Source organism: Euprymna scolopes, chromosome 5 (genome assembly GCF_053919585.1).
Source record: "Euprymna scolopes isolate OS-2025 chromosome 5, ASM5391958v1, whole genome shotgun sequence".
NCBI lineage: Eukaryota > Metazoa > Mollusca > Cephalopoda > Sepiida > Sepiolidae > Euprymna > Euprymna scolopes.
Window position 1 is genome coordinate 81863336 of NC_136486.1, and position 25672 is coordinate 81889007.

At 37.7% G+C, this 25672-nt stretch overlaps 1 protein-coding gene across 1 annotated transcript in view; it reads left to right on the forward strand.

Moving 5' to 3' along the window:
- Positions 1 to 2663: 2663 nt before the first annotated feature.
- The window catches only part of LOC145276890 (cyclin-O protein B-like), a 57332-nt gene continuing 34323 nt past the window's right edge, over positions 2664 to 25672 (forward strand). The window contains exon 1 of the mRNA XM_080128325.1: positions 2664 to 2833. Within this exon, the coding sequence (XP_079984451.1) occupies positions 2774 to 2833 (60 nt within the window). The 5' untranslated portion in view covers positions 2664 to 2773. The remainder of the gene's footprint in view (positions 2834 to 25672) is intronic.

Genomic DNA, 25672 nt, shown 5'->3' on the forward strand with positions numbered 1-25672 from the left:
GGTCACACTGTCCAAGTGTCCATAGTCTGAACCATCACTACTGCTATCGCTATCATCTTGTTTTCCAACAAACCGAATATTCTTTTTTCTTGATTTGCATCTTTTTGTAAAGTGGTGCTTTCCATTGCATTTGAAACACGTCTTCCCAAAAGCTGGACAAAACTCTTTTGTGTTCATGTCACAATGCACACGCCCTACACCCTCTGTTACTTTCTGTGGTTGTTGGCCTTCCCTTAGGTTTCAAGTCCACTCTGTTAACTGCCTCGGGTCTCAGAATTCTAGAGTATAGCATTGCATTTTCCGATAGTTTGTTTGCATATGTCTATGCATCTCTGTAAGTCCAACTGTCTCATTTTAAGCAGTTCCGCTTGGGGGTTGTGTATTCCAAGAATTATCTGGTCTCGTAGTATGGAAGAGACACAATTCTCACATAATTGCATGTCTTTATCAACGTACGGAGTGCCGTGATAAATGCTTCCACTGTTTCACCTTCTCTCTGTTTTCTTGTGTGGAAGATATATCGTTCGTATGTCTCATTAATTTCTCCAATGGCATACTTATCAAACGCTTGGAGAATTTCATTGGGTGTTCTCTCTTCTTCCGGAGTCAGAAATTGAAACCCATAATATACTTTTAACGCTTCGTCTCGTATATGCAGCAACATCGCCATTTGGTATCGTACTGGCTGTCTCGCTAGATACGTGATGATAGCATAGTTATTCCATCTTAATTTAAACAGCTTCCAGTTCGCTGACAGATTATTTTCATATGCAGAGGTCGTGGGGGTCATATCCCTGCCACTGGTCTATTTATCTCTTCCATGTTAAGTTCGGACACTTTTTTTTTCAATACAATCTTGTGTTTTATGGCCGATTAAATTAGTTTAAACTTCTTTTTTCATATTATTTAAACGCAAATAGATCACAATGACCAGATAAAGCAAAACAAACTGTGTGTGTGTGTGTGTGTGTGTGTGTGTGTGTGTGTGTGTGTGTGTGTGTGTGTGTGTGCAATGTAACACAATAAATCAAACATTATCTTTGTTTATTTTTCTTACAATACATTTTCCATTTTGTATTCTTCCTTGGAACTCTGTTCATCCGACCGCTGCCAACATGTTTCATTATCTTTGCATGCAGATTCCCATTAATGAAAACAACGCGTATACTTGGTTTACTGGCACCTTATTTTATTCTCGCGCCATTCTCTACAATATAAGTCTCTGTCCCTGCCAAGGGAGGTTAACCTGAAATTAGTTCTTCAGGCAACAAACATCGACTGATACCCTTACAAATTAGAGACTCCCACCTGGAGCTACTATAAGTGGTACCGGGTAGTACGATGGGGAGGGGGTACACTGGTACCCCCTCCCCATCGTATGAGTTTCTATAGGTCTTAATTTTCCAAGTGCCATTTTTACCTATGTATTCACTTTTACCATTTTTACCGGTAACATTTTTACCGTGCCATTTTTTTCTTGTGCCATTTTTATCTAAATTCAGTATTTCTTTACATGTGATTGGACTGACGACATCAGGTACTTTGAGTCAAGTCTGCCAATTAACGTCGCTAAAAAACATGAACATGAATTAAGATGGATACAAACTATAATAAAGTGGGGTTTTCGGGTTTAGATTTGTTAATAAAATAATTTCCTCAAGTGAAAAAAAAAAAAAAAAAAGAAAGTTCTGAATACGTGTACGTTTGTGACTTTATTTTCCAAATTTCTTCCAAAAGGAAACAGCTGTTGGGACAGGGTGTTGCCAGACGAATGACAGAAACAAACAAATACATTGCAGGTGACTCCCTTCCGGCCAAAAAGTCTCACCAAATACGTGAGGTGACTTTTTTCTTGTTTAAATTCTGTGCTCAATTTTTTTTTTTTTTTTTTGTGTTTGAAACACAGACTAGACAACTTTGTATAACATATTCGGTGAAATGAATCATTTCCACCCTCCTCTCTTTTTTTAATAAAACAAATTATTTGGTGCTTCTACACTATTGGGACGAGATTTTGTGGGCAACAAAAGGAGTTATCAAATAAAAAAAACCAATGGTTTCAAGTGACTTTTTATCAATTCTAATAAGTCACAATAGTAGCTTCCAAATTATGCAGCCGGAATTACCTGAATATTACTGCATTATTAAATGACAAAAAAAAAAAAAAAAAAACCTTTAATCGTGATAGCAGGTGAAAAATTGCCGCCATCTTGTTTAAATCGAAAGGAAACTTACCTCTCTTTTGAACTCTTCTATGTCTTACGATCGTTTTCATCAAATTCTATTTTTTATTTTTTTTAATACGTATTTTTCTACCTTATCGATTTTCGTAATTTTTTGATAATCATCTTAAAAATACGTTGTTTTCATGTGAAATTCAGCATTACGATTTCCGAAATTTCGTTCTAATAGTGTAGAAGCGTCAATTATTTTTCTTATACTTCTTAAAACAAATAAATGCTGTTCGCGTAAGCATGTGGTGTTAAAAAAATAAAATAACCTATATAATAAGAAATATTAATTTTAAAATTCTGAAATTACTCTTAAAATGTTGGTTATATTCATTGAAATATAAATGTGTGTGTGTGTTTTATTTATTTATTTTTTACCCAAACAAATCGACTGAACTCTGTAACCTATCACCCCCCTGGTTAGAACGCACCATCTCGATCATGTTCTTAATTCTCTTTGCAATAAATGCCAGTTTTCGCTAAAGTTAATTTCAAAACCACAGAAGTATTTTAAAAGACAAATTGTTTAACACAGAAAACCTATGAACAACAAAAGGAAATTAGAAAATGATGATGATGATGATGACGATGAGGCTGAACAGGTATATTTTTTTTTATTAGAGATTTTTCACCAATGATAAATTTAACAAAAAATAACTTGCAGTGAATAATTATTTCGTAGTTTTTTTTTTTTTTTTTTTTTTTTTTTTTGCCAGTTCGCTTATGTATCATTTATTTTTCTTTGAAATTTTAGATCTAAGCCTTTGATGGCATCCTGGCCGAGATAAACTGAAGTGTTGACTGTTGGTGTTGTTGCGCACTCAGCGGTGTATCTTGAAAATCTGTAACTTGTAAAACTTATATTTTAAACATAGCTCATATAGCACATAAATCATTTCTTTCATGGAAGTATGTTTATTTACAAAAATAATTATGACAGTAAAATTTTGGTACTTGTACAGTTTAACATACCGAAGCCATTTTTAAGGGGAGCTTTGTTAACTCTTTCCTTGCGTGAACGGAACTCGGTACTAGTGCAGTCACTCTGCCACTACTCGCTGCTGCAGTGCACTGTGCACTTATTGATCCGTGCTGAAATAACGTTAAGAAAGGCATTCTTAACATGGTGAGAATGTTCTTTTTTTTCTTTATTTTTTATCTATTCTATACTTTATAATTGAATTTGAAAATACTATTTAAAAAGAATAAAAATAGCGTGGATCAATACGTGCACCTGCACCACTGCAGTGTGCACACCACTGCACCAGCACCCGGAACTGTTCTACAATGAACTCGATTTGCTGTGATAGTGCCATTAAACGTTTCCTTATTTACAAATATTTTTTTAACCTAAATCTTTATTAAAATATCCATTCGACAAAAATATAATTTTTTTTTTTTACGTGCTTTTGAACAAAATTTAAGGTAACCAACTAGGTGCCCTCCATAAGCCTCTCTACAGCATTACTATGGCATGTAATAAGCGCCACGCCGCCACGCTTGCCTGATCACTGAAAAATCAAAGGCCTTGTTTCTCAAGAGTATCATTTACTGAATCCATCAAATGTAGTCATTTTGTGCTAAGCCGATAAGTTGTCTTCCTTCCAGTTGACAAATTTTTAAGGATTTTTGTTTTTGTTTCTCTGCGAAACCACTACGAACTATTCCTTTGTTGCTGAAGAATTGAGATATATCAAAGCGAAGTGTGAAACAAATTTTACACACATTTTTAAAAACTTTTTTAACTTTTTTTTTTTTTTTTTAGATCTGAAAATATGTCATAGTAGTCCATCTCTATAGCTTATCAAATATAATCCCAATTTTCATACAAATTTTTAAAATTCCTGCAAATTGAACTTCTGTTCTTTCTATGCTTCCAGCATGTTAATTACTTTGTACTAGTATTGATTTAAGCATTATGCATGTAGTTGTATTTTTTTTTTCAAAATTACCAAAAAAATTATCTTTCTTTTTGAAAATAAGTGATGCTTAATGCCTCATGTCTGTATTTTTCTGACGCAAAAAAATGATACAAGTAATAAGAAACCTTATTTTAAGTTTAATCTGTTTTTAGGAAGTTATATAAGCTAGAAATTTGTAATTAGACGAAACCTTACTGATGATACAGGTATCTAATATCCCAATAAAAATGTTTGCAATTATCGAAAAAAGACTGAGGAATAAAGGAAGAATCTGAACCATTCAAAGGGGATGATTGCCACATATGAGGACATCATGAAGAACCAGATGTCTGTCAGGCAGCCAATTATTTTAAGATAAACAAAAAGTTATTGCTCAGAAGCACATTTGGGAAATCTCTATCAACAAATGTTGGAAAGTGCGGTTTGAAAATGGGCTTGTTGAAATGCATCAAGCTGATGACAGCATGTGTGCTGGGGATTTCCTTCTAAGGAGGCCAAAAGACCCACAATGTAAAAATCCTTTTGTCTAAAGTATGACTAGCTACGAGGGGTTTTATGCCAACATCCAGACTTGGTGCCATATAAGATTAGGCACTTCAGGAATACTCGGTCAAGACAAAGATATAGGAGGGAAATGTTGTGCATTTCTCTCCTAATAATTATTTGAATAAACACAAGGCCAAATGACATTGCTTTTAACAAAACAATAATAAAGGGTTTATTTAGAAAAGGCGAGATTGTATCTCAGACTGAAGAGAAAGAAAGAAAGTGTAAATGTCTGGAAGGTGTCGTCTGCCATCAGACTGCAGTCGTCAACAAGTAGCAGTGGGAGGGGTGAGTAAGAGAGGTCTGTATAGGTCGCTTGTTAGCGTCTCTCTGGCGATCGCAGCTGAGATCCCAAACGGCTAAAAATAATTCTTAAGGGGACAGCTCAAATCAATGCGCCCTGCCAACCGATTGGTCAGTGTGGCTGAATCACTTTGGCACCGGGCATTGATTCGCTTATAGTAAATAGTTTAACTGCTACATCCCAACATCATCGGTCACTGGTTTGAGTTTTTGGATAAGGTTCTCGTAGATAAATATGCCTGCCAAATACAAATGAAACAAGATTTGTAACAGACACCCACAATAGGCACCGTTGTAGCAGAATAGGGATCAAAGAGTTGGTCAGTATTAGGGATGGTGTTTTTTTTTGTTTTTTTTTCGTGAAGGACTATCATTTGGGATCAAATTTGCAGAGATACTATTTAGAGAGTTGGGCAGCAAGATGTCTGTTTACATTTGAATTTTTGTATGCCAGTGCAGTCAGGGAAGCAGGGGCCCTGGAGGGAATTTCAAAGTGCAGCCGAGGGTGAAAAAGCTATTTTAGTAGAAGGCTTTATGGCATCTATGGATCCATCTTCCTTTCTCCTCTCCGGGGACCGTCATCTTTCTCCTCCCTTTCATTTTCAGAATTGCTGATTTTATCTTCATCCATACTCATTGAGTGACTTCTTCCTCAACCCTTACCTCAAACTAACCCTAAATCCTTAATTTTAATCTGTAGCAAGGAGATCCGCGAGAATACAACAATTCTGATATAGGGGGAACCCCTTAGCAGATGACAGTATTAACAGAGTTCTGGAAACTTCTTAGGAAATTTTTTTTCAGCATCCAGAGAATGTGGGAAAGAAGAAAAGCAGGAAATACCAGGACAGAAGACTTGATCCTGATCAAGAAACTAACTGTCAACATTATGTATACTAACACTTAGTAATGTTGCAGATATGGTAGAAGGGATGGCATTAACTGGGTTCATTGTGATATCCGTGATCCCTAGCATCACATACAGTACACGAACATCAGCATTTCATTTGAAGACCTCAAAATGAGGTGTGTGTGTGCGTGTGTGAGATATATATATATATATATATATATATATATATATATATATTATTGCACATAGTAAACCTGACAGTACTTAATGCCCCGGGAGATGGTGTTTACTGCTCCAGTGTTCTTCTTTGAACACAAGTTTTTTATTTATTGAAACCAGATATCACAAATATATACTGCTCATGATAGTAAAAATAAAAAAACTTTGAAAACTAAATTTTGTTCAGATGAAATAGAGTGATAAAAAGTGGTGCCTGGTGTACCTACGTCTTCATTTTTTAATAGAAATTAAATCAAATGAATCATCGTATGTTTAAACTACAAAATTCAGAGGCCAGATTTTCAAGGTAGTGCGCAAGTGTCATGTCTTTGGCATTATACCCCTCCACCAATTATTAAATCATTTACTAATGTGCTTTATTGAATTTAAATCCTATGTTTAACATTAAAAAAAACAAAGATAGCATCACTTTGATTCCGAGACTAATACAATTTATGGCCAATCAATTTTATTCAAATGAGTGAAAATCACAGCAAATATTGAGATTAGCATCAAGAGAAATTTCTCTGCAAACTACAACATGGTTGTTTTGAAATTCAATGTCAACAGATTCCTGACATAAACCATAAGTAATCAAACTTAGTTGATACCATTAATCGTCCTCCACCCTTTCATGGTCTTCATCTTTCAACTTTCTACAGAAAAAGGTCAATTTCATCACATAAATTATTTTTGATGAAATTTTTGAAAGTTGGGAAATTAATCCAAAACGATATAATTACCAGACAAAACCTTTTTAAATAGGAAATTAGCCAACGCATTGACATATTTCCAAGATGGAAATCTGTAAATCTAGTTGACATAAAAGTTGGAATGAAGAAGAGTTAAGACAAAAAGAAGTAGTCTTTTAGTGAGTTATCTATATATTAATACGATAGTGTATGTGTTATTTAATTTCTGTGTCACGCTTACATCCGAGTCGTTTAATTGTTATGGACTTCGATTACTTGTAATAAATAATTTTGCCAAGAATTCTTCAGAAGTTTTGGTTTCGGTTTCAGCTGAAGGAACTCAAGTTATATATATAAAATAGTGAAATCTAAGGAGATGCAATGTTTACCTGATATAAGCAATGGTAAACTTCGATCTAATATAAATATAAGTATTTATATATAGATATTTTAATCACAACCAAATAAAAAGCTCTATACACAAATAATAGAGAGTAGAGCTTATATGTTTACATTTTTTTTACATAAGTTTTGGTTTCGGTTTTAATTCAAGCTAATGCACGCATCCTTACATCATTTGAATGGCTCTCGTCTTCAGGAGGCCTCAAGTTTTAACAAGCTTCTTGGCTTGACCATTACTCCTGATCTTAAATGGAACACGTACATCAAATCTGTTGCCAAGGCCGCTGGAAAAATGGTGGGATCTTTCTATCGATCCGGTAGATATCTCACTGCTGATGCTATTCTCTATCTATATAAGAGCCAGGTACGTCCAAGGATGGAATACTGTTGCCACATCTGGGCAGGAGCTGCTAAAAAAGACTTGGCCTGCCTTGATAGAGTTCAAAATAGACTTTGTAGCCTCGTAGGAGATGTCCTTTTCTCTTCCTTGCAACCTCTATCTCACAGAAGAGATGTTGCGAGTTTGTCTCTGCTAGCTTAGATAAATACTTTTGCAGTTTTAGCAAAAGAGCTACAATAATATCAGAGCGTTTCTATTTACGCTGAACATCCACAGAATGCCAACATCAATATATTATGTATGAATGAGTCTGCTGTGGAATTTCCACAGGTCCCGCTAGTATATAAATAATTTATTTAAAATTTAAAATAAAAACTATGCAATAAAGCAATATTTTTATATTTTAATTGTTTTAAATAAATCATAGTTACAAGTTTTATATTAACGAGCTTTATAATTGTCCATTTTGGAAATATCAGTTTGTTTGCTAATTTAAAGTTTTTTTGTTTTTTTTACTTCCTAGGTGATATTAAATTGCCTTTAATGCCACTATGTTGAGCATGTCATAAACTTTAATAAAAATATATATAATTTGGTACTGGTACATCTTTTGAACCAGAGAAAACCGAATTTTGCTGATGCAGAAAATATGTAAACAAAATCAAAATTGAAGCTGCTTGTCAACATAAAAACAAAGACTCAAATTATTTGAAGTCGAGAAATTTAATTTGTTTTCTATAAAAAAAAAAAAATTCGGTAAATACGATGCAACAGAACACCAAACACTCTAATTTGTTTTTTTATTTTTTTTTTATTTTAGAGGTATTCGAGGTCACTGACAACGAATCTGATAATCAAACCCGTCGCAAATTTACCATTTGCATATGCATGGTATGAACCCCTAGACCCTGGGACTATTTTGTGCAATTTCAGCCCCTTCAGTAGTGTTTTCTTATAGTGAAGTGACTTATCACATTGCGGTGGAGTCTTTAGCAGACATTTGAAATAACAAGAAAGTTTTCGGTAAAGGTTACCTTACACTACAACAGAACATCGACCACTATTTTTTCTTGGAACTATCAGTACTGCAATTATGATTATTTATTTTTACAGATGACCTTTTTTAGGAAGGAGCACTTATATAGTCTTTGAAACAAGGAGGGGGACCAACTAAGTTGGATTAGGGTTAAAAATGTTCGCCCCCCCCCCCCCCGATTCATTTAGGTTTTATTTTGGCATTAGTGCAGATGTTTAAGAATGAAGAAGAAAGTTGGTCAACAAGATGCAATTCTGTTATCAGTTTCTTTTTCTAACAAAATTGGATCACCGTTTCAGGAAACCGAACTGTCTTTGCTACAGCTATGAAATTCATGTTCGGTTTAATCATTCTTCTTCACTTGCTTGCCAAAAATCTTAAGATGTAATCAATTTATAGGTATGCTAGCAGAGAGACCGACGTTGCACAGGATTGAATGATGATCAACGAATATTCCACTCTCCCATATTTTGATTGTTATCGAAATCGGTGAAATCACCCATTTTTTTAATCGAATAGATTGCTTGTTCTAGTTGGGAACCCATTGCGGTGCACCAGGAGGAAGCTTCACATCCCTCTCCACAGTGACTTAGCCCACGATACATTGTAGTCTACACTCTAGAAAACTTACTGTTGATTTTATAAAATTATTTTTATATATAATGGCTTGAATTAAAGTTTAAAATGCAAAAGTCAAGTATCATGCTTCAACTATGCTCTAAACAGAAACCTTCATTTCTATCGCACACCTGTCATATCAAAGAACCTACTATAGATTTTATGTGCCTGACCTTATTGTTGGTGTGGTATTTAAACTTAAATGCACTTGTGATGTTAGACCGTGTTAGGTATTAACTTTGAAAATCGCCTGCTCCTTCTTTTGCAGGATTTTTTCGATTATTGAACACATTCAAATACAAAACCTAGCTAAGAACACTGCCAGGCATATAATGTACCTTCAGCCGATTTGGAGTCCATAGAGAACGAACTCGCGCGTGCGCAGTTTCTTTTATATCCTAGTAGAGAAAAGATTTGTCGTCCACTTCTCGACCATTCTGGTTGGATAAGCAGTTCAAAATGTTCCGGCTTTTAATGTAAACGCCTTGAAGATGCTGAACAAAGTCTATTTGGTCTGGTTCAAAAGATGTACCAGTACTGAAAATGTAACTGTTATTCAATGTTTTAATTAGTTGGTGGCTATGTTGCATAAATGTTTTTTTTTCTTCTTTATTAAAACTTGATTTATTTATGATATTTAATTTTTTTTTCTTTCAAACTGTTATGCGATTCTTAAAAAAAATAAAATAAAAAATAGCCATACATGCAGCAAAAACAAAAAAAAAATGTGACCATTTGTTACCATATCTAACGGAACAAATAAGGACGAAAAAACAAACATTACCAAAGACAAGTTATACTTCATCTGAGTAAGTTTGTTTGCTTCAACTCATTTTATAGCGTTTTTGTCTTTTAGTTCAAAACAAAACTAGTTTTACTTTGTCCTGTTAAAACAAACATGGCTGTCCATATGCCTGCACGTGAAAACTTTTGTAATCGCTCCAAAATTGAAAATTAAACAGAAATACATCAAATTAATCTCTTTAAACCTATGAAAATACAATGTTCAATATTTAAAATCGATGTGTTCATTGTAAGAACATGTTTCTTGTATTATGTTTTTCAATTATTATATATAGAAACAACTTGTGAATTAAAATCCTAACATGAGATTAAAAATATCCTAAGGCATCTCAGTTTCTCTAGCGTTATAATCAAGATTCGGTTCTGGGGTTCGGAAAGGAGTGAGTCACTCTCTGGACAACAGCACATTTCTGCCCTCTTCTTTTCCAATCGACCACACCTGGCCTCTCACCACCAATGTCACACCGCACAATCCGAATGTCAGCAATACAAAATTCTTTTCAAGAGAAGATGTTCACGACTCTTTTCTCTCTGCTGCCACAGGGAATTTTTCCCTGCTTTTATATCCTCCTATCTAGAAAAATAGGAAGAGACAGGAAAAAAAAAATAGCTTCTCCCATCATGCTCTGCCTTCCCAAGATGCCCTTTGCATATACAAATGAGCTGGCCATCCTTTCCTTCTTCTTTCCCAAAGAGCGATGCAGATATGCCCGGTACGTTTCTTTTTCTTTTTTTTTTCTTTTCTAACCATATACCCCACACGCCCCCCCTGATCTTTGAGATCAATAAGACACTTCATAATCCTTCATCCAAGCAGGCCTCCTCCTCCTCACGTTGAGGCCTCTGTGGGACAACTTCTTGGGGGTTGACATTTTCAGGTTCACTACAGACATTCTCGTCCAGTTGTAAGGAACCACAATGTGGAGCTAAGTCGAATTGGGGTTCATTGTAGCTTCTTGGTGGATATTGACTTCCTCCTCTTCACTGCCATCACTGCGTTCCGGCAGGGTTACACGAGGCAGGTCTAGGATATGCCGGGGAACGCCATTCACCATTACGTTGTTCTTTGACTGCGTTCCTGTTACGACCCCCCTCCCCCAGCAAGTGGTAGATTTTGCATTGGGGGGCTTTACCCACACCTCCTCCCCCACTTTAATGGTAGCTTCTTCGCCCTCAATTCCTACCATTTTGTTGCACGAATGCCGCCACTTATATGCAAAGATGGCTCTATGAGGCACAGTTGTCTCATCTTGTCTGGTTTTCGGTGAGATGTTGTACCAAAACACCGCCTCCATGGGTGAAATGTTGCTTTTTTTCCGCAGCAGCCTTGATGGTGCAATGATTCCTCTCCACTATCCCATTGCCACTCGGCCGATACGCTGCCCTAAAGAATTGCCTTACTCCCCACCTATCACACACCTCTTTAAAGCCTTCTGATCGGAAAGCGGGGCCATTGTCCATTAACAGTTCCTCAACCGGCCCTCTTTCCAAAAATATTTCTTCGATGACCCCTCCGATCGCCCATGCAGCTCTGCCCTGATCTCTCTCCATATGGCAAACTTCCCCGATCCACAGTCGACCATCGACAGATACAGCTTATGGCGATAATGGGTCACATCAATGGCCAATCGCTTCCAGTCCTCTGCAATGTGTAACTTTCCTGCTTCATGTCTGGATGGTCCAGGGTCTATCAATTGGCACTCCTGACAATGCTCCAGTACCTCCTTGACCTCCTTCTCGGTGGTTTCCGGGTAAACTACTCTTGCCAGAAATAACGTCCATTCTCGACCAAAGTGGTGCATTTTATGTAACTTTTTAACTTCCTCTCCTGCACAGCATACTGAGAAAACCTCCTTTCTCTCTTGCAGCCAGGCCTTCTTTACCCGTGTCATCGAATCCGCCTTGTTCTTTTCTGATGGGATCAGCACTACAGATACCTTCAACTGGAATTCCGTTATCAAATCTGCAAGTGCTCCAAGCCTGCACTTGATCAGCATTTCTGCAGCACCTCTAGTCCTAACTCTCTTATCGCCAGTCACTGCTGACCTGATCCATGAAACTACCGTTGCCGAATCGGATTTGATTTCAATCGTTTTCAATCCCCACTTCCGGGTCAAATTGATTCCTTTCATAACGGCCTCCAGTTTGGCTACGTTGATATGGGAATAGTTGGTTTTTTTCCTTAACCATGCTGCATTTTCCACAGTTACGCCTCCCATCTCTAATACGACGCCCAATGCCAGACTGCTGGCATCATACCAAATCACCCCCACGTCTCCGCCGCTGACCTACCATTCTCCCTTTACTGAGTCTTCTTTCGTACCTCTTGCGATGATTTCTTGTAGCATGTTCATGACCTCCTTCGTCACACGGCCCTCCCAGCCATCAGTACCCGTTTATCATTTAATAAATCTGCACGCTATCCTGAGCCAACTGGTGATTGGATAGTGTCCCACCAGTCTCCCGCAGACTAAGAAGAGTTCTCGTTTTGTCAGGTTGGTTCCGATTTCGGGTATTGCATTCTCTCGTCTAAAGACAAGGCTTCCTTTGCCATCTCGGCATAGTTTCAACCCCAACGCTGCTCCTCCATCCAGGGACTCCGCCGGTTTTGCAATCAACCCATACCTCGCGACATGGCCTCTCACTTTCTCTGCTGTCACCTCTGCTTCCTCCATGAGAATGTTGTCAATGTACGAACTAGTGGCCTTGTCCATTGTACAGTCTTTACTCAGCACCGTCTTCAGCATGGCAGTCATAATTTTGGGGCTGAGCTCAGCCCAAAGCCTAACCTCGTCAGGCAATACAACTTCCCCTTGTACCGGACCAATTAATGTTTCCAGAGTTTTTCATCTACATGGATCTGGAGATAAGCAGACTTCAGGTCGACAATCTTAGTGGCCTGCTTCATTCTCCTCCATTTCCTCATCACCTCTTCGCATACATCAATCCACTTTCCAGTGTGGGAGGCTACGTATCTGTTTAATTCTCTGAAATCCAGTACCGGTCTAACTTTATTCTTTGTGGGTTGAACAACTGCCAGTAATAGTAACACTCCTTTTTCTTCCCCTGTCCACGGTTTCAGAATTCCCTCCTCTATCCACCTCTCCACGTCTTCCTTGAATCCTTTTCTTATTTTCTCCTCGCAGTGTTTTCTCGTAGCAGCTTACTTTGTTTTGTAGTTCCTGAGGCCCGGAGATCCATTTCCATTCCACCGTCCACCTCTCACCATCGAACCTCGCCAGGAAACCCTCGTCCTCAATGCAGCCTCTGGTTTTGTGTTCTGATATTTCTATCACCTTCCACTCCTGCCATTCCTACTGCGCTGAGGCGTCCAAAAGTTACTTGGGCCCCCTCTCAATGTAGCGACCCTTAGTTGGTTGATCGCACTTACACCTAAAACCACATCAACATCACTAACACGAGGATCCAACACCAGGGCTCATAGTCCAATAGGCACACCTTGCATCAGTACTTCCGCTGTTGTCTCTCCCAGGCATTTCACCTCCCTGCCATCCATGGTTTTAATACTCCTGGTTCTGCTCCATGATCTAGTGACATTCTTCATTACCAATGTCGTGGTGCAGCCTGAGTCAACAAGGGCCATGGCTCTCTTCACATTGACCACTACCGGTAACTGAGGCAACGTTTCGTTGTGCGCCATTTCCACATAGAAGGGGGAACCACTGGCGCAATGGCTCCCCTTCACTCGTTTCCCTTGTCCCGTGCAGCAACACAATAGTGGCTAATGTGCCCCACTCGTCCACATCAGTAGAGATCGTCCACTTCCATCGTATTGATCTCAGTGATTCTCTGCATGTTCGCGGAGATTTCTTCTGGGAAGCCATTCACTAGGTATAGCTTTACCGTCATCTCCAGACTCCTTCCCACGTAACCAGCCAATCCTGCCAGTCTTCTGATCTCTACAGCAAAGACGTCAACAGACTCGCCTGTCCACCTCAAGCTTGCCAAGTGCTTCAAATGGACTCTCGGCAAAAGCCAATTTCAGTCTTTGCTCCACTGAGGCAAGATCTCCCTTATCTTCATCGCACATCTGTTGGTAAATAGTGAGGGCTTCCCCCTTTAAGTAGAGTGGCAGCAGGGTGACCACGTCTTCGATTTTTTTGCAACCTTGCCACCATCTTTAATTTTTCCAGCCATTTAATTAGGTCACTCTCCCCAGTGAAGGATCTCAACATCTGAGTTGAGTCTCCAGTCAGCCATGTTAACCTGCTTGACTCGCCAAAATAGCTTCTAGCATTATAATCAGGATTTGGTTCTGGGGTTCAGGAAGGAGTGAGTCACTCTCTCGACAACAGCACGTTTCTGCCCTCTTCTTTTCCAATCGACCACACCTGGCCTCTCGCCATCACACCGCACAATCCGAATGTCAGCAATACAAAATTCTTTTCAAAAGATGTTCACGATTCTTTTCTCTCTGCTGCCACAGGGAATTTTTCCCTGCTTTTATATCCTCCTATCTAGAAAAAAAAGGAAGAGACAGGGGAAAAAAATAGCTTCTCCCATCATGCTCTGCCTTCCCAAGATGCCCTTTGCATATACAAATGCGCTGGCCATCCTTTCCTTCTTTCCCAAAGAGCGATGCAGATACGCCCGGTACGTTTCTTTTTTTTTTTTTTCTTTTCTAACCATATACCCCACAGTTTCTTCAAAAACAAGATAAAATGTGATAAAATTTATTGTACTATCAAATCCTGTTCAAGAATGATCTTATATATATGTATATCTATAATATAAAGGTGTTTGTGTGTGTGTGGTCACGAATAGGCTCCTATATAGTTGACTATTTTAAAAAACTGATTACATATAATGATAGAAGATGTATCGAGACACAGGAATGAGTATGTTTGATCTGGAAGAACGGTGGTTCATTAAAATTGTGGGGTCTGCGTTCGTGCCTGGTCCCCCAAATATGGAAATAAAAAATTTAAAAATTAAAAAAAAATGTGTTTTTGATATAGATGTACATAAGAATATTTTGATAAGTATGTTTTAACTTAAATAGGGATGGTATAATAAAATTGTGGGGTCTGCGTTCGCGCCTAGCCTCCATAGAATGGAAATAGGCACAAACTTTAAAGACTTTTCATATCTATCTTCGTAAGTATACTTTGATAATTATGTTTCAGTTTGAAGAAATATGGTATAATAAAATTATGGAGTGTTTGTTCGCACCTAACCTCCATAGAATGGAAATATGTCACAAAGTTTAACAAGATTTTTTAATATAGATCCACAGAATATCGTGATAAGTGTTTCAGTGTGAACAGGTATGATATAATAAATTATGGGGTTTATGTATTTTATTTTTACTTTCATCATATTTTGCTTTGGTTTTGATACCCCCAAATTCGAAGCTATCTCTTTACAACCCTTCCTTTTCATAACCTATCATACTTTCATAAATCAGAATCCATTTTCTGTAGGCTGTTTTTGAACCCAGTCAACGACGGGTACTTTTGCTAGTGTGTGTGTGTGTGTGTATATATATATATATACTACCAGTTCAGTCCGGCTTTGCTCGGGCTCTATGTACTGTTCATAACTTGCTCTATGTCTGAATAACCTTTATGTAAAATTTCAAATGTTTAGAGCAAGAATTGTCTGAGTAATTTGGTAGAGACCGAAGAAATAATTTTTTTAACCTTGACCCCAATTTTGACCCCCTTAACATTTATTGTTTTTCTTTCAAATCAAAATAAAAAGTTTGACCCATGTTCAAGTTACCTACATCTAAAATTTCAAGTGTTTAGACCCAAAATTGGAGAAATTTGGTAGTAAAAGTAAACTCTTTTAACTTTGAGTTTTTGGCTGCGAAATTTTTGCTCCAAAACTGATTAAAATGCTTACCACATGTTAGAATACCTGTATACTGTCCCCAGGATGCGTTGTTTAGAAACATATGATCCTTAAACAGTTAGCATTAAACGCGTACTAGCAATCAAAACTCTGAAGACAGGAAATCCCATAAACAGGTTTATTGAAGGTAGATATGATAAAAAACTGAAAGAAAGAAACAAACAAACAACATTGTTCAGAATACAAAGAGAAAAAGTCCAGGAACTAAAAGTTAAAAGGGCTGAATGGGAAGGCGTAAGGAAATGAACAACACAGCTAGGAATAAGTAGGCCGAACACGTGGATAAAGAAAATAAACAAAGTTCGTAGTTGAAATGAAATAATATAAAAAATAACCTTAAGGTATTAAAGTGTTTCTAAGAAGGGGATAATTAATGTTTCTTACTGGAGATGCCTTAAAAAGGATAATGGGAGATAAAAAAACCACCGAGCTATGTGGCTAGAAAGGCAGCTAGAATTAGTGTTAACTTGCCAGTGTTGAGTCGAGGGAAATGTCCGGCAACTGTTTAAGGGACAAAACTGAGACATAATAACCTGTTATGTAAAATTTCAAAGGTTTAGACCAAAAATTGGCTGAGTAGTTTGCTAAAAACTGCAAATGTTAAATCTTTTGAACTTTGACCCCTTGGCAGCCAAATTTTCAACCCAAACCGACTAAAAAGCTTGCCCTATCTCTGAATATCCTTTATGTAAAATTTCAAATGTTTAGATAGAAATTGACTGAGTAATTTGGTAGAGACAGCAAATTTTTAAACTTTCACCACAATTTTGACTCCTTAACATTTGGGGGTGGCTCAGGCCAAACTTTATATCTGATTTATGTCCAAGTAATCTACATTTAAAATTTCAAGTGTTTAGACCCAAAATTGGCGGAGGAGTTTGGTAGAGTTTTCAAAGGTCAAATCGTTGAACTTTGACCTCTTGACAGCCAAATTTCTGGCCGAAAACGGATTAAAAAGATTTTCTCAAATCACAATACCCCTTATGTCAAATTTCGAATCTAATTGACAGAGTTGTGTGGTAGGGAAATGTACATGCACACACACACAGAGACAATTTCACTTATATATATATATATATATATATATATATATATATAAACAATTAAAATTTTTATAAAGGTATATTTCCTAATATAATACTTATAGTTTAAATAAACTAAAATAACTTGCATATTATCTGCTTGCCTGATGGTTTGCTTCAAACTCCAACTAATCAACCCTTCCCAAATTTTTCTTTGTGAACTGAAGCCACACTTGATCTGAAAATCACCCTTGTTCATAATGCTATAAAAAATGTAAACATCTCAAAGGCATGTGGGCTTGATCTTATCCCTGCTATACTATTAAAAAAATATTTTGCAAAAGTTGCTCCAGTTCTCTCTCTTTGACAAATTCCTTTACTGAATCTTGCTTTCCAGACTGCAGGAAAATTGCTTCCATTGTACCAGTTTTCAAAAATTCTGGCAAGAGAACTGATCCACTAAATCATCACCCTATTAGCCTCCTTCATCACTTTGCCAAAATCTTTGAATCCTGAATCAATCCAGCAATAGTTCGCAACTTCATAGATAATAAACTTTCTGACCCATTCTAATGCAGATATCCTAACTGTAATCTCTGAACATATATATCACACACTGGATAAGGCATGGGAGGCTAGGTCAGTAGCCCTAGACATATGTAAGGCCTTTGACAGGATTTAGAACGATGGTTTTCTTATCAAAATGAAATCATATTGTATTATTGGATGCTTACTTAACATAATCAAATCAATCTTAGATAAGAGAAAATTCCAGGTTGTCCTTGATTCACGTACATCTTAACAACATATGTGGGTGTGCCACAGAGATCAATCCTCAGACCATTATTCCTGATATTCATAAACGACTTCCCTGATAAGATTGTTTCTGAGATGGGTATATTTGCTGATGACATTTTGCTCAACGAAAAAACTAATGAATATCTATCTAAATAAAGGGCTAAAACTCTAGCAGAAGACCTACTGTAGTAAAATGGGGCCATAACTGGATAGCAACGTTCAATGCCACCAAGACTAAGTTTATTTCTTTTAATAATTACAAGAAACCCTCTCAAACACTGATTGCCATAGCTAATGATACACTACTTGAAGGTACTTCCCTCAAGATCTTAGGCTTAACATTCACAAACATAAATTGTAACAAATACATTGAGATAACCGCCAAGGCTGCTGCAAGGAAGGTGGACTTTCTCTACTGTGCTAGGGTACTCACACTTGAGAGTATCCTGTATCTCTACAAAGCGACTATTTGCCTATGCATGGAGTATTGTTGGCACATCTGGGCTGGTGCATCTACCACTAGTCTCTCACTCCTAGATAGGGTTATAAAAAAGAGTTGCCAACATAATAGGTCCCGCACTGTCGGCCAAACTCCAACCTCTGTCCTATCACCGAAATGTGGCATCTCTGTACCTGTTTTACAAGTACTTTAATGGTACGTGCTTAGACGAATTCAAAGCACTAATATGCACTTGATGTAAATTCTCCTGACAAACTAGACAAGCAGCACAATCCCACCCCTACACTGTAGAGATCCGTAGATGCCATAAAGTCTTCTACTCAAATAGCTTCTTACCTCAAACTGCGAGGCTTTGGAATTCCCTCTCAGGCCTCTGCTCTCTTGACTGTACTGACATGCAGAAGTTCAAGTGTAATGTGAACAGACATCTCACTGTCCGACTCCCTACATAGTATCCTGGAAAATCTCGTCCATGTTAGTAGCCCCTTACAACTTAGTGGTACTGTGCCTTATTTGGAGTTAATAAACAGTAAAAAAAAAAAAGCATAGCTGAGAAATCAAATTTTTCCTAAAAACGAGACCTTTAGAAATGGAAGAAATACAGGTACTTGAATCCACCAGCAAGACGAGTATATTTCTTCTGTATCTCTATTGTGTTGGGGGAAGTGGTACCCCCCCCCCAAAAAAAACTTCCCATATAGGGCTGAATAGATAAAATACATAAATGTTAGACAAAATCGTTCCAGACACACTAGTTTGAACTCTGAAACAAAATCAAAACCTTCATAGTAATAAAAGCAATCGGATGAGAACCCATAAAAAAGTTGTCTCCACTCAAAATAGAAAATATCATCAAATATCAAACCTAATTACATTACTAGTAACAAGTCAAAAACAAGCCACAGAGATCTTCACATGGAGACTTTTCGACCCCCACCCTCAATAAAAACTTACCCCATATAAAACGCTTATTACTAGTAAACGAGTTATCAGGAACACTGAATTATCCCAGTGCCTCTTGGAAGAGGACAGAACTAATCTTAAAAACCAATATGTTATCGATGTCAAAAGAATCCAAATTGAAAGATCTGGTGAAATCATAAATACAATTACCTACATCCTAATCTTTAACACCCACCAAATCTTAAATGACATTAAAATAGGGTATGAAAAAGTAAACACTGAATTCTGCATACCATACCCATTCAGATGATATAACTGCCAGAGATACGGACACTATCAAGACTGATGTACAAGCTTTTCAATATGCATGAGGTGTGGGGATAACAAAGCACAGAACCAAAGCAAAGAACCGAAGTGCACTAGTTGCCAAAAATGCCATAGCGCAAATTCAAAAGAGTGTGACAAATGGAAGAAACAAATTAATAAAATAAAATATACAAAAAATATAACCGTCCAACAAGCCCATAACTTAGCCAAAAATACAGGATATTCTGAAAAAACAAAACAAAACAAAAAAAAAGCATACTACCGAACCAAATAAAATTCAAACCGAACCAAAACAAATTTATCCAACATGAAAATATTACAAAATGACTCCATGAAATGAGGAGACTAATGGAAGTTTTAAAAAACGATAAAGCAAATCAACAAATAAAAATTATATAACTGAAAAAAAAAAACTCCCAAACAAAAATTCAATTCATCTTATAGAAAAAAAAAACACCAAAAAAAAATCACTCACAAAGAGAAAAATAACCCACCACCCAACAAAGAAGTTAAAACCAAAATAAACAGATCACGCTCGATCCAAAACAAATTTGAAAAAATGGATAGATCGAAGATCAGGCACTAATGACTAGGGCTAGGACAACAGCATATCTTTTCATTGTTTTGACTCGAGTGTGTATCCGTTGATATCTTATATGCTTTTCGAGAGTGATGTGGTTCTCGGTTGATTAACTGTGTCGTACTGTGTTGGATATATACATGAGTCAAAAGAATATTCTCTTGTCAAAACTTCACTAATGGCTAACAAAATAGACCAAAGGTGATGGATGCAAACAAAACCCATAACACCCAATGACCAACAAATCCATACAAACAAACAGAATTTTACAATGGAACATCAAAGATATAAAAGCAAACCATCATGAATTATTATTACTCATTTCATCACTTCTACCTTCCTACCAACCATTATCAATGGACCAGAGGTCATCTCATCAGCGTCAGACAAGGCCAAACTATTTGCAAAGAACTTTGCAGCTAATTCTACCCTATGCGACGAAGGCCATCAACTCCCCATATTTCCTCCTATAACACAGAACAAGCTAGGTAACATACAAATATCCGTGCATGAGGTCGCCAAGCTAATAAAGAACCTAGATTCCAGTAAAGCAACTGGCCCTGATGGCATCCCAATTATAGTGTTAAAAAAGCTTCAACCAGAACTTGCTCCCATACTTACGAAACTATTTAAGCGCTGCCTTAAGGAGAAGTGCTTTCCGACTCCCTGGAAGACCTCATCAGTTTGCCCTGTATTTAAGAATTCAGGTGATAAGTCATCTCCCTCTCAATACAGACCAATAAGTCTCCTGTGTGTTATGAGTAAGTTGCTGGAATCCATATTAAATAGAGAAGTAGTCAACCACCTCAGCAGGAATAACCTTCTTAGTGACACACAATATGGTTTCCGCTTTGCAAGATCTACCGCAGATGTGCTGACGGTTATATCCCACAGGATTAGTGAATCTCTTGACAAAGGCTTCCTTTCTAGGGCAATTGCTCTCGACATATCAAAGACCTTCGACAAGGTATGGCATAAGGGTCTACTTCACAAGATTTCCAGCTACGGTATAACTGGAAATGTTTTCTCAATCATTAAATCATTTCTCTCCGATAGGCTCATAAGAGTAGTGGTAGATGGACAAAAATCGGAGGCCTGCAATATAAATGCTGGAGTCCCTCAGGGGTCAATCCTGGGCCCAACTCTCTTCCTGATCTACATCAATGACCTCCCTAAACACATACTTAAATCATTCGTTGACATCTATGCTGATGACACGACCATCTACGGCAACACATCAAAGGCTATAAATGACAAAGTTCTCTCTGATTCTCTCTCCTCTGATCTCGAGTGCGTGGTTCAGTGGGGGAAAAGGTGGCTGGTTACCTTTAATGCATCCAAAACCAAACTGCTATCCTTACATCATCAACGCTCTGATCCCCATCTGGCATCAATTGTGATGGATGGCTCTCGTCTGGGTGAGGCCCCGTGTTTTGACAAGCTTCTGGGTTTGACCTTTACTCCTGATCTGAAATGGAACACGTACATCAAGTCTGTTGCCAAGGTCGCTGGAAAGATGGTGGGATCCTTCTACCGCTCCAGAAGATATCTCACTACGGATGCAATTCTCTATCTATATAAAAGCCAAGTACGTCCAAGGATGGAATACTGTTGCCATATCTGGGCAGGAGCTGCTAAAAACAGCCTATCCTGCCTTGACAGAGTACAAAATAGACTTCGTGGCTTAGTGGGGAATGCCCTTTTCTCTACCCTGCAACCTCTCTCCCACAGAAGAGACGTTGCGAGCCTGTCCTTGTTTTATCGTTATTTCCATGGCAGATGCTCGTCTGAACTCCAATCTCTGGTCCCCCCTCGCCAATCTTTCACGAAAAACACCTGTCTAGCTGAATCCACTGTGAAAAATTTCCCCCACTCTATATCTGTGCCTAAATCAAAACGCAGATTCCATGAACAAAGCTTCTTTGTTAGAACTGCACGCCTGTGGAACTCTGTTCCGTCTGCCTGCTTCCCTCCGGACTACAACTTGGATGTCTTCAAGTCCAATGTTAACAAATTCCTAATGAACCGCCCCCTTAAGTAAACATTTCAGCAAATCTCCTCACTAACATAATGTACTTGCAATAACCCTTATCCCTGAGTGGCTTCCGGGCCTTGATAAGTGGTGATCACTGTGTAAAAAAAAAAAAAAAAAAAAAAAACTTATCTTTTTACAGGAAACACTTTTAAAAGAAGGCAACAACATAAGCATAAATAACTACGCACCTTCCAACTACATACATCCCCAGAACCACAAAGCATCTGGTGACACATTAATGATAAAATCCCACAAAAGCAGATTAACCTGAACACACTATGCAAGTGATTATCGCATCTGTGACCTAACATAAAACTTTAACAATATGCTCAATTTACATAACACCTAATGACACACCCAGTGAAACAGAATTGGGCAACTCTTAAAACCATATATACTATTGGGAGACTTCAGTAGTCAAAATATATAATGGGAAGCTAAGAAACAAACCAATAAAAAAACACTTAAATCATTCGTTGACATCTATGCTGATGACACGACCATCTATGGCAACACATCAAAGGCAGTAAATGACAAAGTTCTCTCAGATTCTCTTTCCTCTGATCTTGAGTGTGTGGTACAATGGGGGAGGAGGTGGCTGGTTATTTTTAATGCATCTAAAACCAAGCTTCTATCTTTACATCATCAACGCTCTGATTCCCATCTGGCATCGTCTTGAGGAGGCTCCATGTTTTGACAAGCTTCTGGGATTGATCTTTACTTCTGATCTGAAATGGAACACATACATAAAATCTGTTGCCAAGGTCGCTGCAAAAATGGTGGGATCCTTCTACCGCTCCAGTAGATATCTCACTACTGATGCAATTTTCTATCTATATAAAAGCCAAGTACGTCCAAGGATGGAGTACTGCTGCCACATCTGAGCAAGAGCTGCTAAAAACAGTCTATCCTACCTTGACACAGTACAAAATAAACTTTGTAGCTTAGTGAGTGATGCTCTTTTCTCTTCCCTGCAACCTCTCTCCCACAGAAGAGACGTTGCGAGCCTGTCTTTGTTTTATCGTTATTTCCATGGCAAGTGCTCGTCTGAACTCCAATTTTTGGTCCCCACTCGCCAATATTTCATGAAAAACACTCGTCTAGCTGAAACCACTGTCAATAATTTTCCCCACTCTTTATCTGTGCCTAAATGAAAACGTAAATTCCATGAACAAAGCTTCTTCCTTAGAAGAGAACGCCTATGGAACTCTCTTCTGTTTGCCTGTTTCCCACCTGACTACAACCCAGATGTCTTAAAGTCCAACATAAACAAATTCCTGATTAACCGCCCCCTTAAATACGACATTTTATCAGATCAACATTACTAACGATTACTATGATAGATTACTGTACATGCAATAACCCTTATCCATGAGTGGCCTCCAGGCCTTAATAAGTGGGGATTATCATGTGAAAAAAAAAATATATTAACTGTAAATATGAATAAAAAAATTTGTGCCTATATAACACAAACACACATACTTACACTCGGCAACTAGCACCTACTGAACCATAAATCTTTATCTCATACGTGGATTACAGTTGGAAAACATAAAGCAACACATACAGGAATGACCGTTTTCTAATAATATTAGAAAACCTGAACACAACTCTAGAACCAAAAATACCAAGCTGGAACCTAAAAAAAGTTGTGAAAATTTTCAAAAAACAATGTCAATCCCTTCTGATTGCACAATCAAACAATGATGAGGATTACTTGACCTACTTTACCAACACTCTCATAAACATAGCAAATGAAAATATCCTAAATCATCCACCTCTATCAAATATAATAAACTGTGGTTTATTAAAGGTCTCATATTTTTGTCTACTTCTCTGAGTATGTTGGACCAACCTCTTAGAATAATGTCCTTCAATTCACAGTGTGATATCCTCATTTGTTGCTTGGTGTAACTGAGATAGTTTTGGGGGTGAAAATCGAAATTCACCCTCAGGTCCAAGTCAATGACTTCTTTTAGCTTTTTTATTTGGTAGCCTTGAGAATCCATCAACTAATGTTGTATCTTATACAAGCGTCATATCATACTCTTGCAAATGTTGCATACGTTGGAGGTGAGGTGGAGCTGTATCCAAATTTTTTAAGTTGATCATTTCCAGAGGCTTATGATCACTTTCCAACTGAAACGCACTTCCATATATGTAAATCTGGAATCGTTCAGTGAAAAACCACTCCAAAGAGCCCCTGCTCTATGTTGGCATAGCGTTGTTCAGTCTCTTGGTTTGGATGCAAATACTATGAGCTCTCCTTCTTGAAAGAGATTGGCGCCAAGTCCTCTACTTGATGCATCAACTTGGATGATGCATTTTCTTTCTTTCTTTTTTTTGCAGGGCCAAAGTACGATAGGAACATCTTGCAAATTAGATCCTTGATTTGCTCGAGGGATCTCTGGTCATTTTCTGTCTACTGGTACTACACTTCTTTTTTAGGAGATCTCTCAATGGTGCTATGAGATCTGACATGTGTGAAATGAAAGGTGGCATTTATATGATGATTCCCAACACCCTCTGCAGGTTGGTGGTGTTCAATGAACTAGGTAACAGTTTTATTTCTGTTACTTTGCTGGGATCAGGGTGCATACCATTTGGATCGATCGTAGATTGCACCAAAAAACTGAATTTGTTTCTCATTGATTGCACATTTTTCATGGTTGAAGCAAAGTCTGCGCGCAATCCTTATTAAATTGTGGAGGTTCTTGTCATGCTCTTCTTGGGTCCAAAAACAATGACATAATGACATCGTCAATCAGCACCAGAGTACTAGGGCACTTCTCCAGGATCATGTCTATCTTCTGGATAAACGCATCCTGAGACATAACCAGGCGTCCGTTGGAAACAGAATCTTCCAAAAGGGAAGTTAAAGGTAGTCAACAGTTGTGAGACTGTATTGAGTTCGAACTAATAGCCATTTTTGGCATCCAATTTAAAAAATATTTGGCACTAAAGAGTTTATCCATTGTATGGATCTTGTAATGGTATCTCATGATGGTGTTGTTTAAATTTTTCGGATCTAAACACAGGTGGAGTTTTTCATTGCCTTTACGCACATAAACCAAGCTGCTGACGCATTCTGTAGGCTTGGTTACTTTTCGTATGACACCTTGTCTTACCATATTCTCCAACTCAGTATTTAAAAAAAATATACTCCATTAAAAATCGTTCCTCAAAATAACTAGATTCGGCATTAAATAACCTGAAAAAGGTTGATATGCCGTAAAACAAAAACAACCAACCAACCAACTCGGTCTGGATTTCTTCCCTCATATGAATAGGGGCATTTTCTCTGTGCATGTATCACAGGGTAGTTGTCTAGTTTCAGGACAATATATTCACCCTCAAAATTATCTATACTGTCAAAACGGTCTGGGTACATATTTACTAGATCCTGTGTTAATTTTTTTGAAACTGGGGTTTCCTGGATTGCACAATGTAGAGTTACCGGTTTAAGATCTCTGGTCGAAGTCCTATGATAGTAGGCCCTTCTGTTGTCACAACAAAGAATATGAGTGTCTTCCATTTTTCTTTGCGCAAACACGGGATTTTTATAGATCCATGCTGTTTAATATTAGAACCATTATATGTTGTTAAAACAGTTGGTTCATCCTTTATTTCACCGGGGTGTGGCTATCCTGCTGCACTTATCAGCTGTGGGAACATCTTCCAGAATGTAACAGAAGTGTTTTGGATTT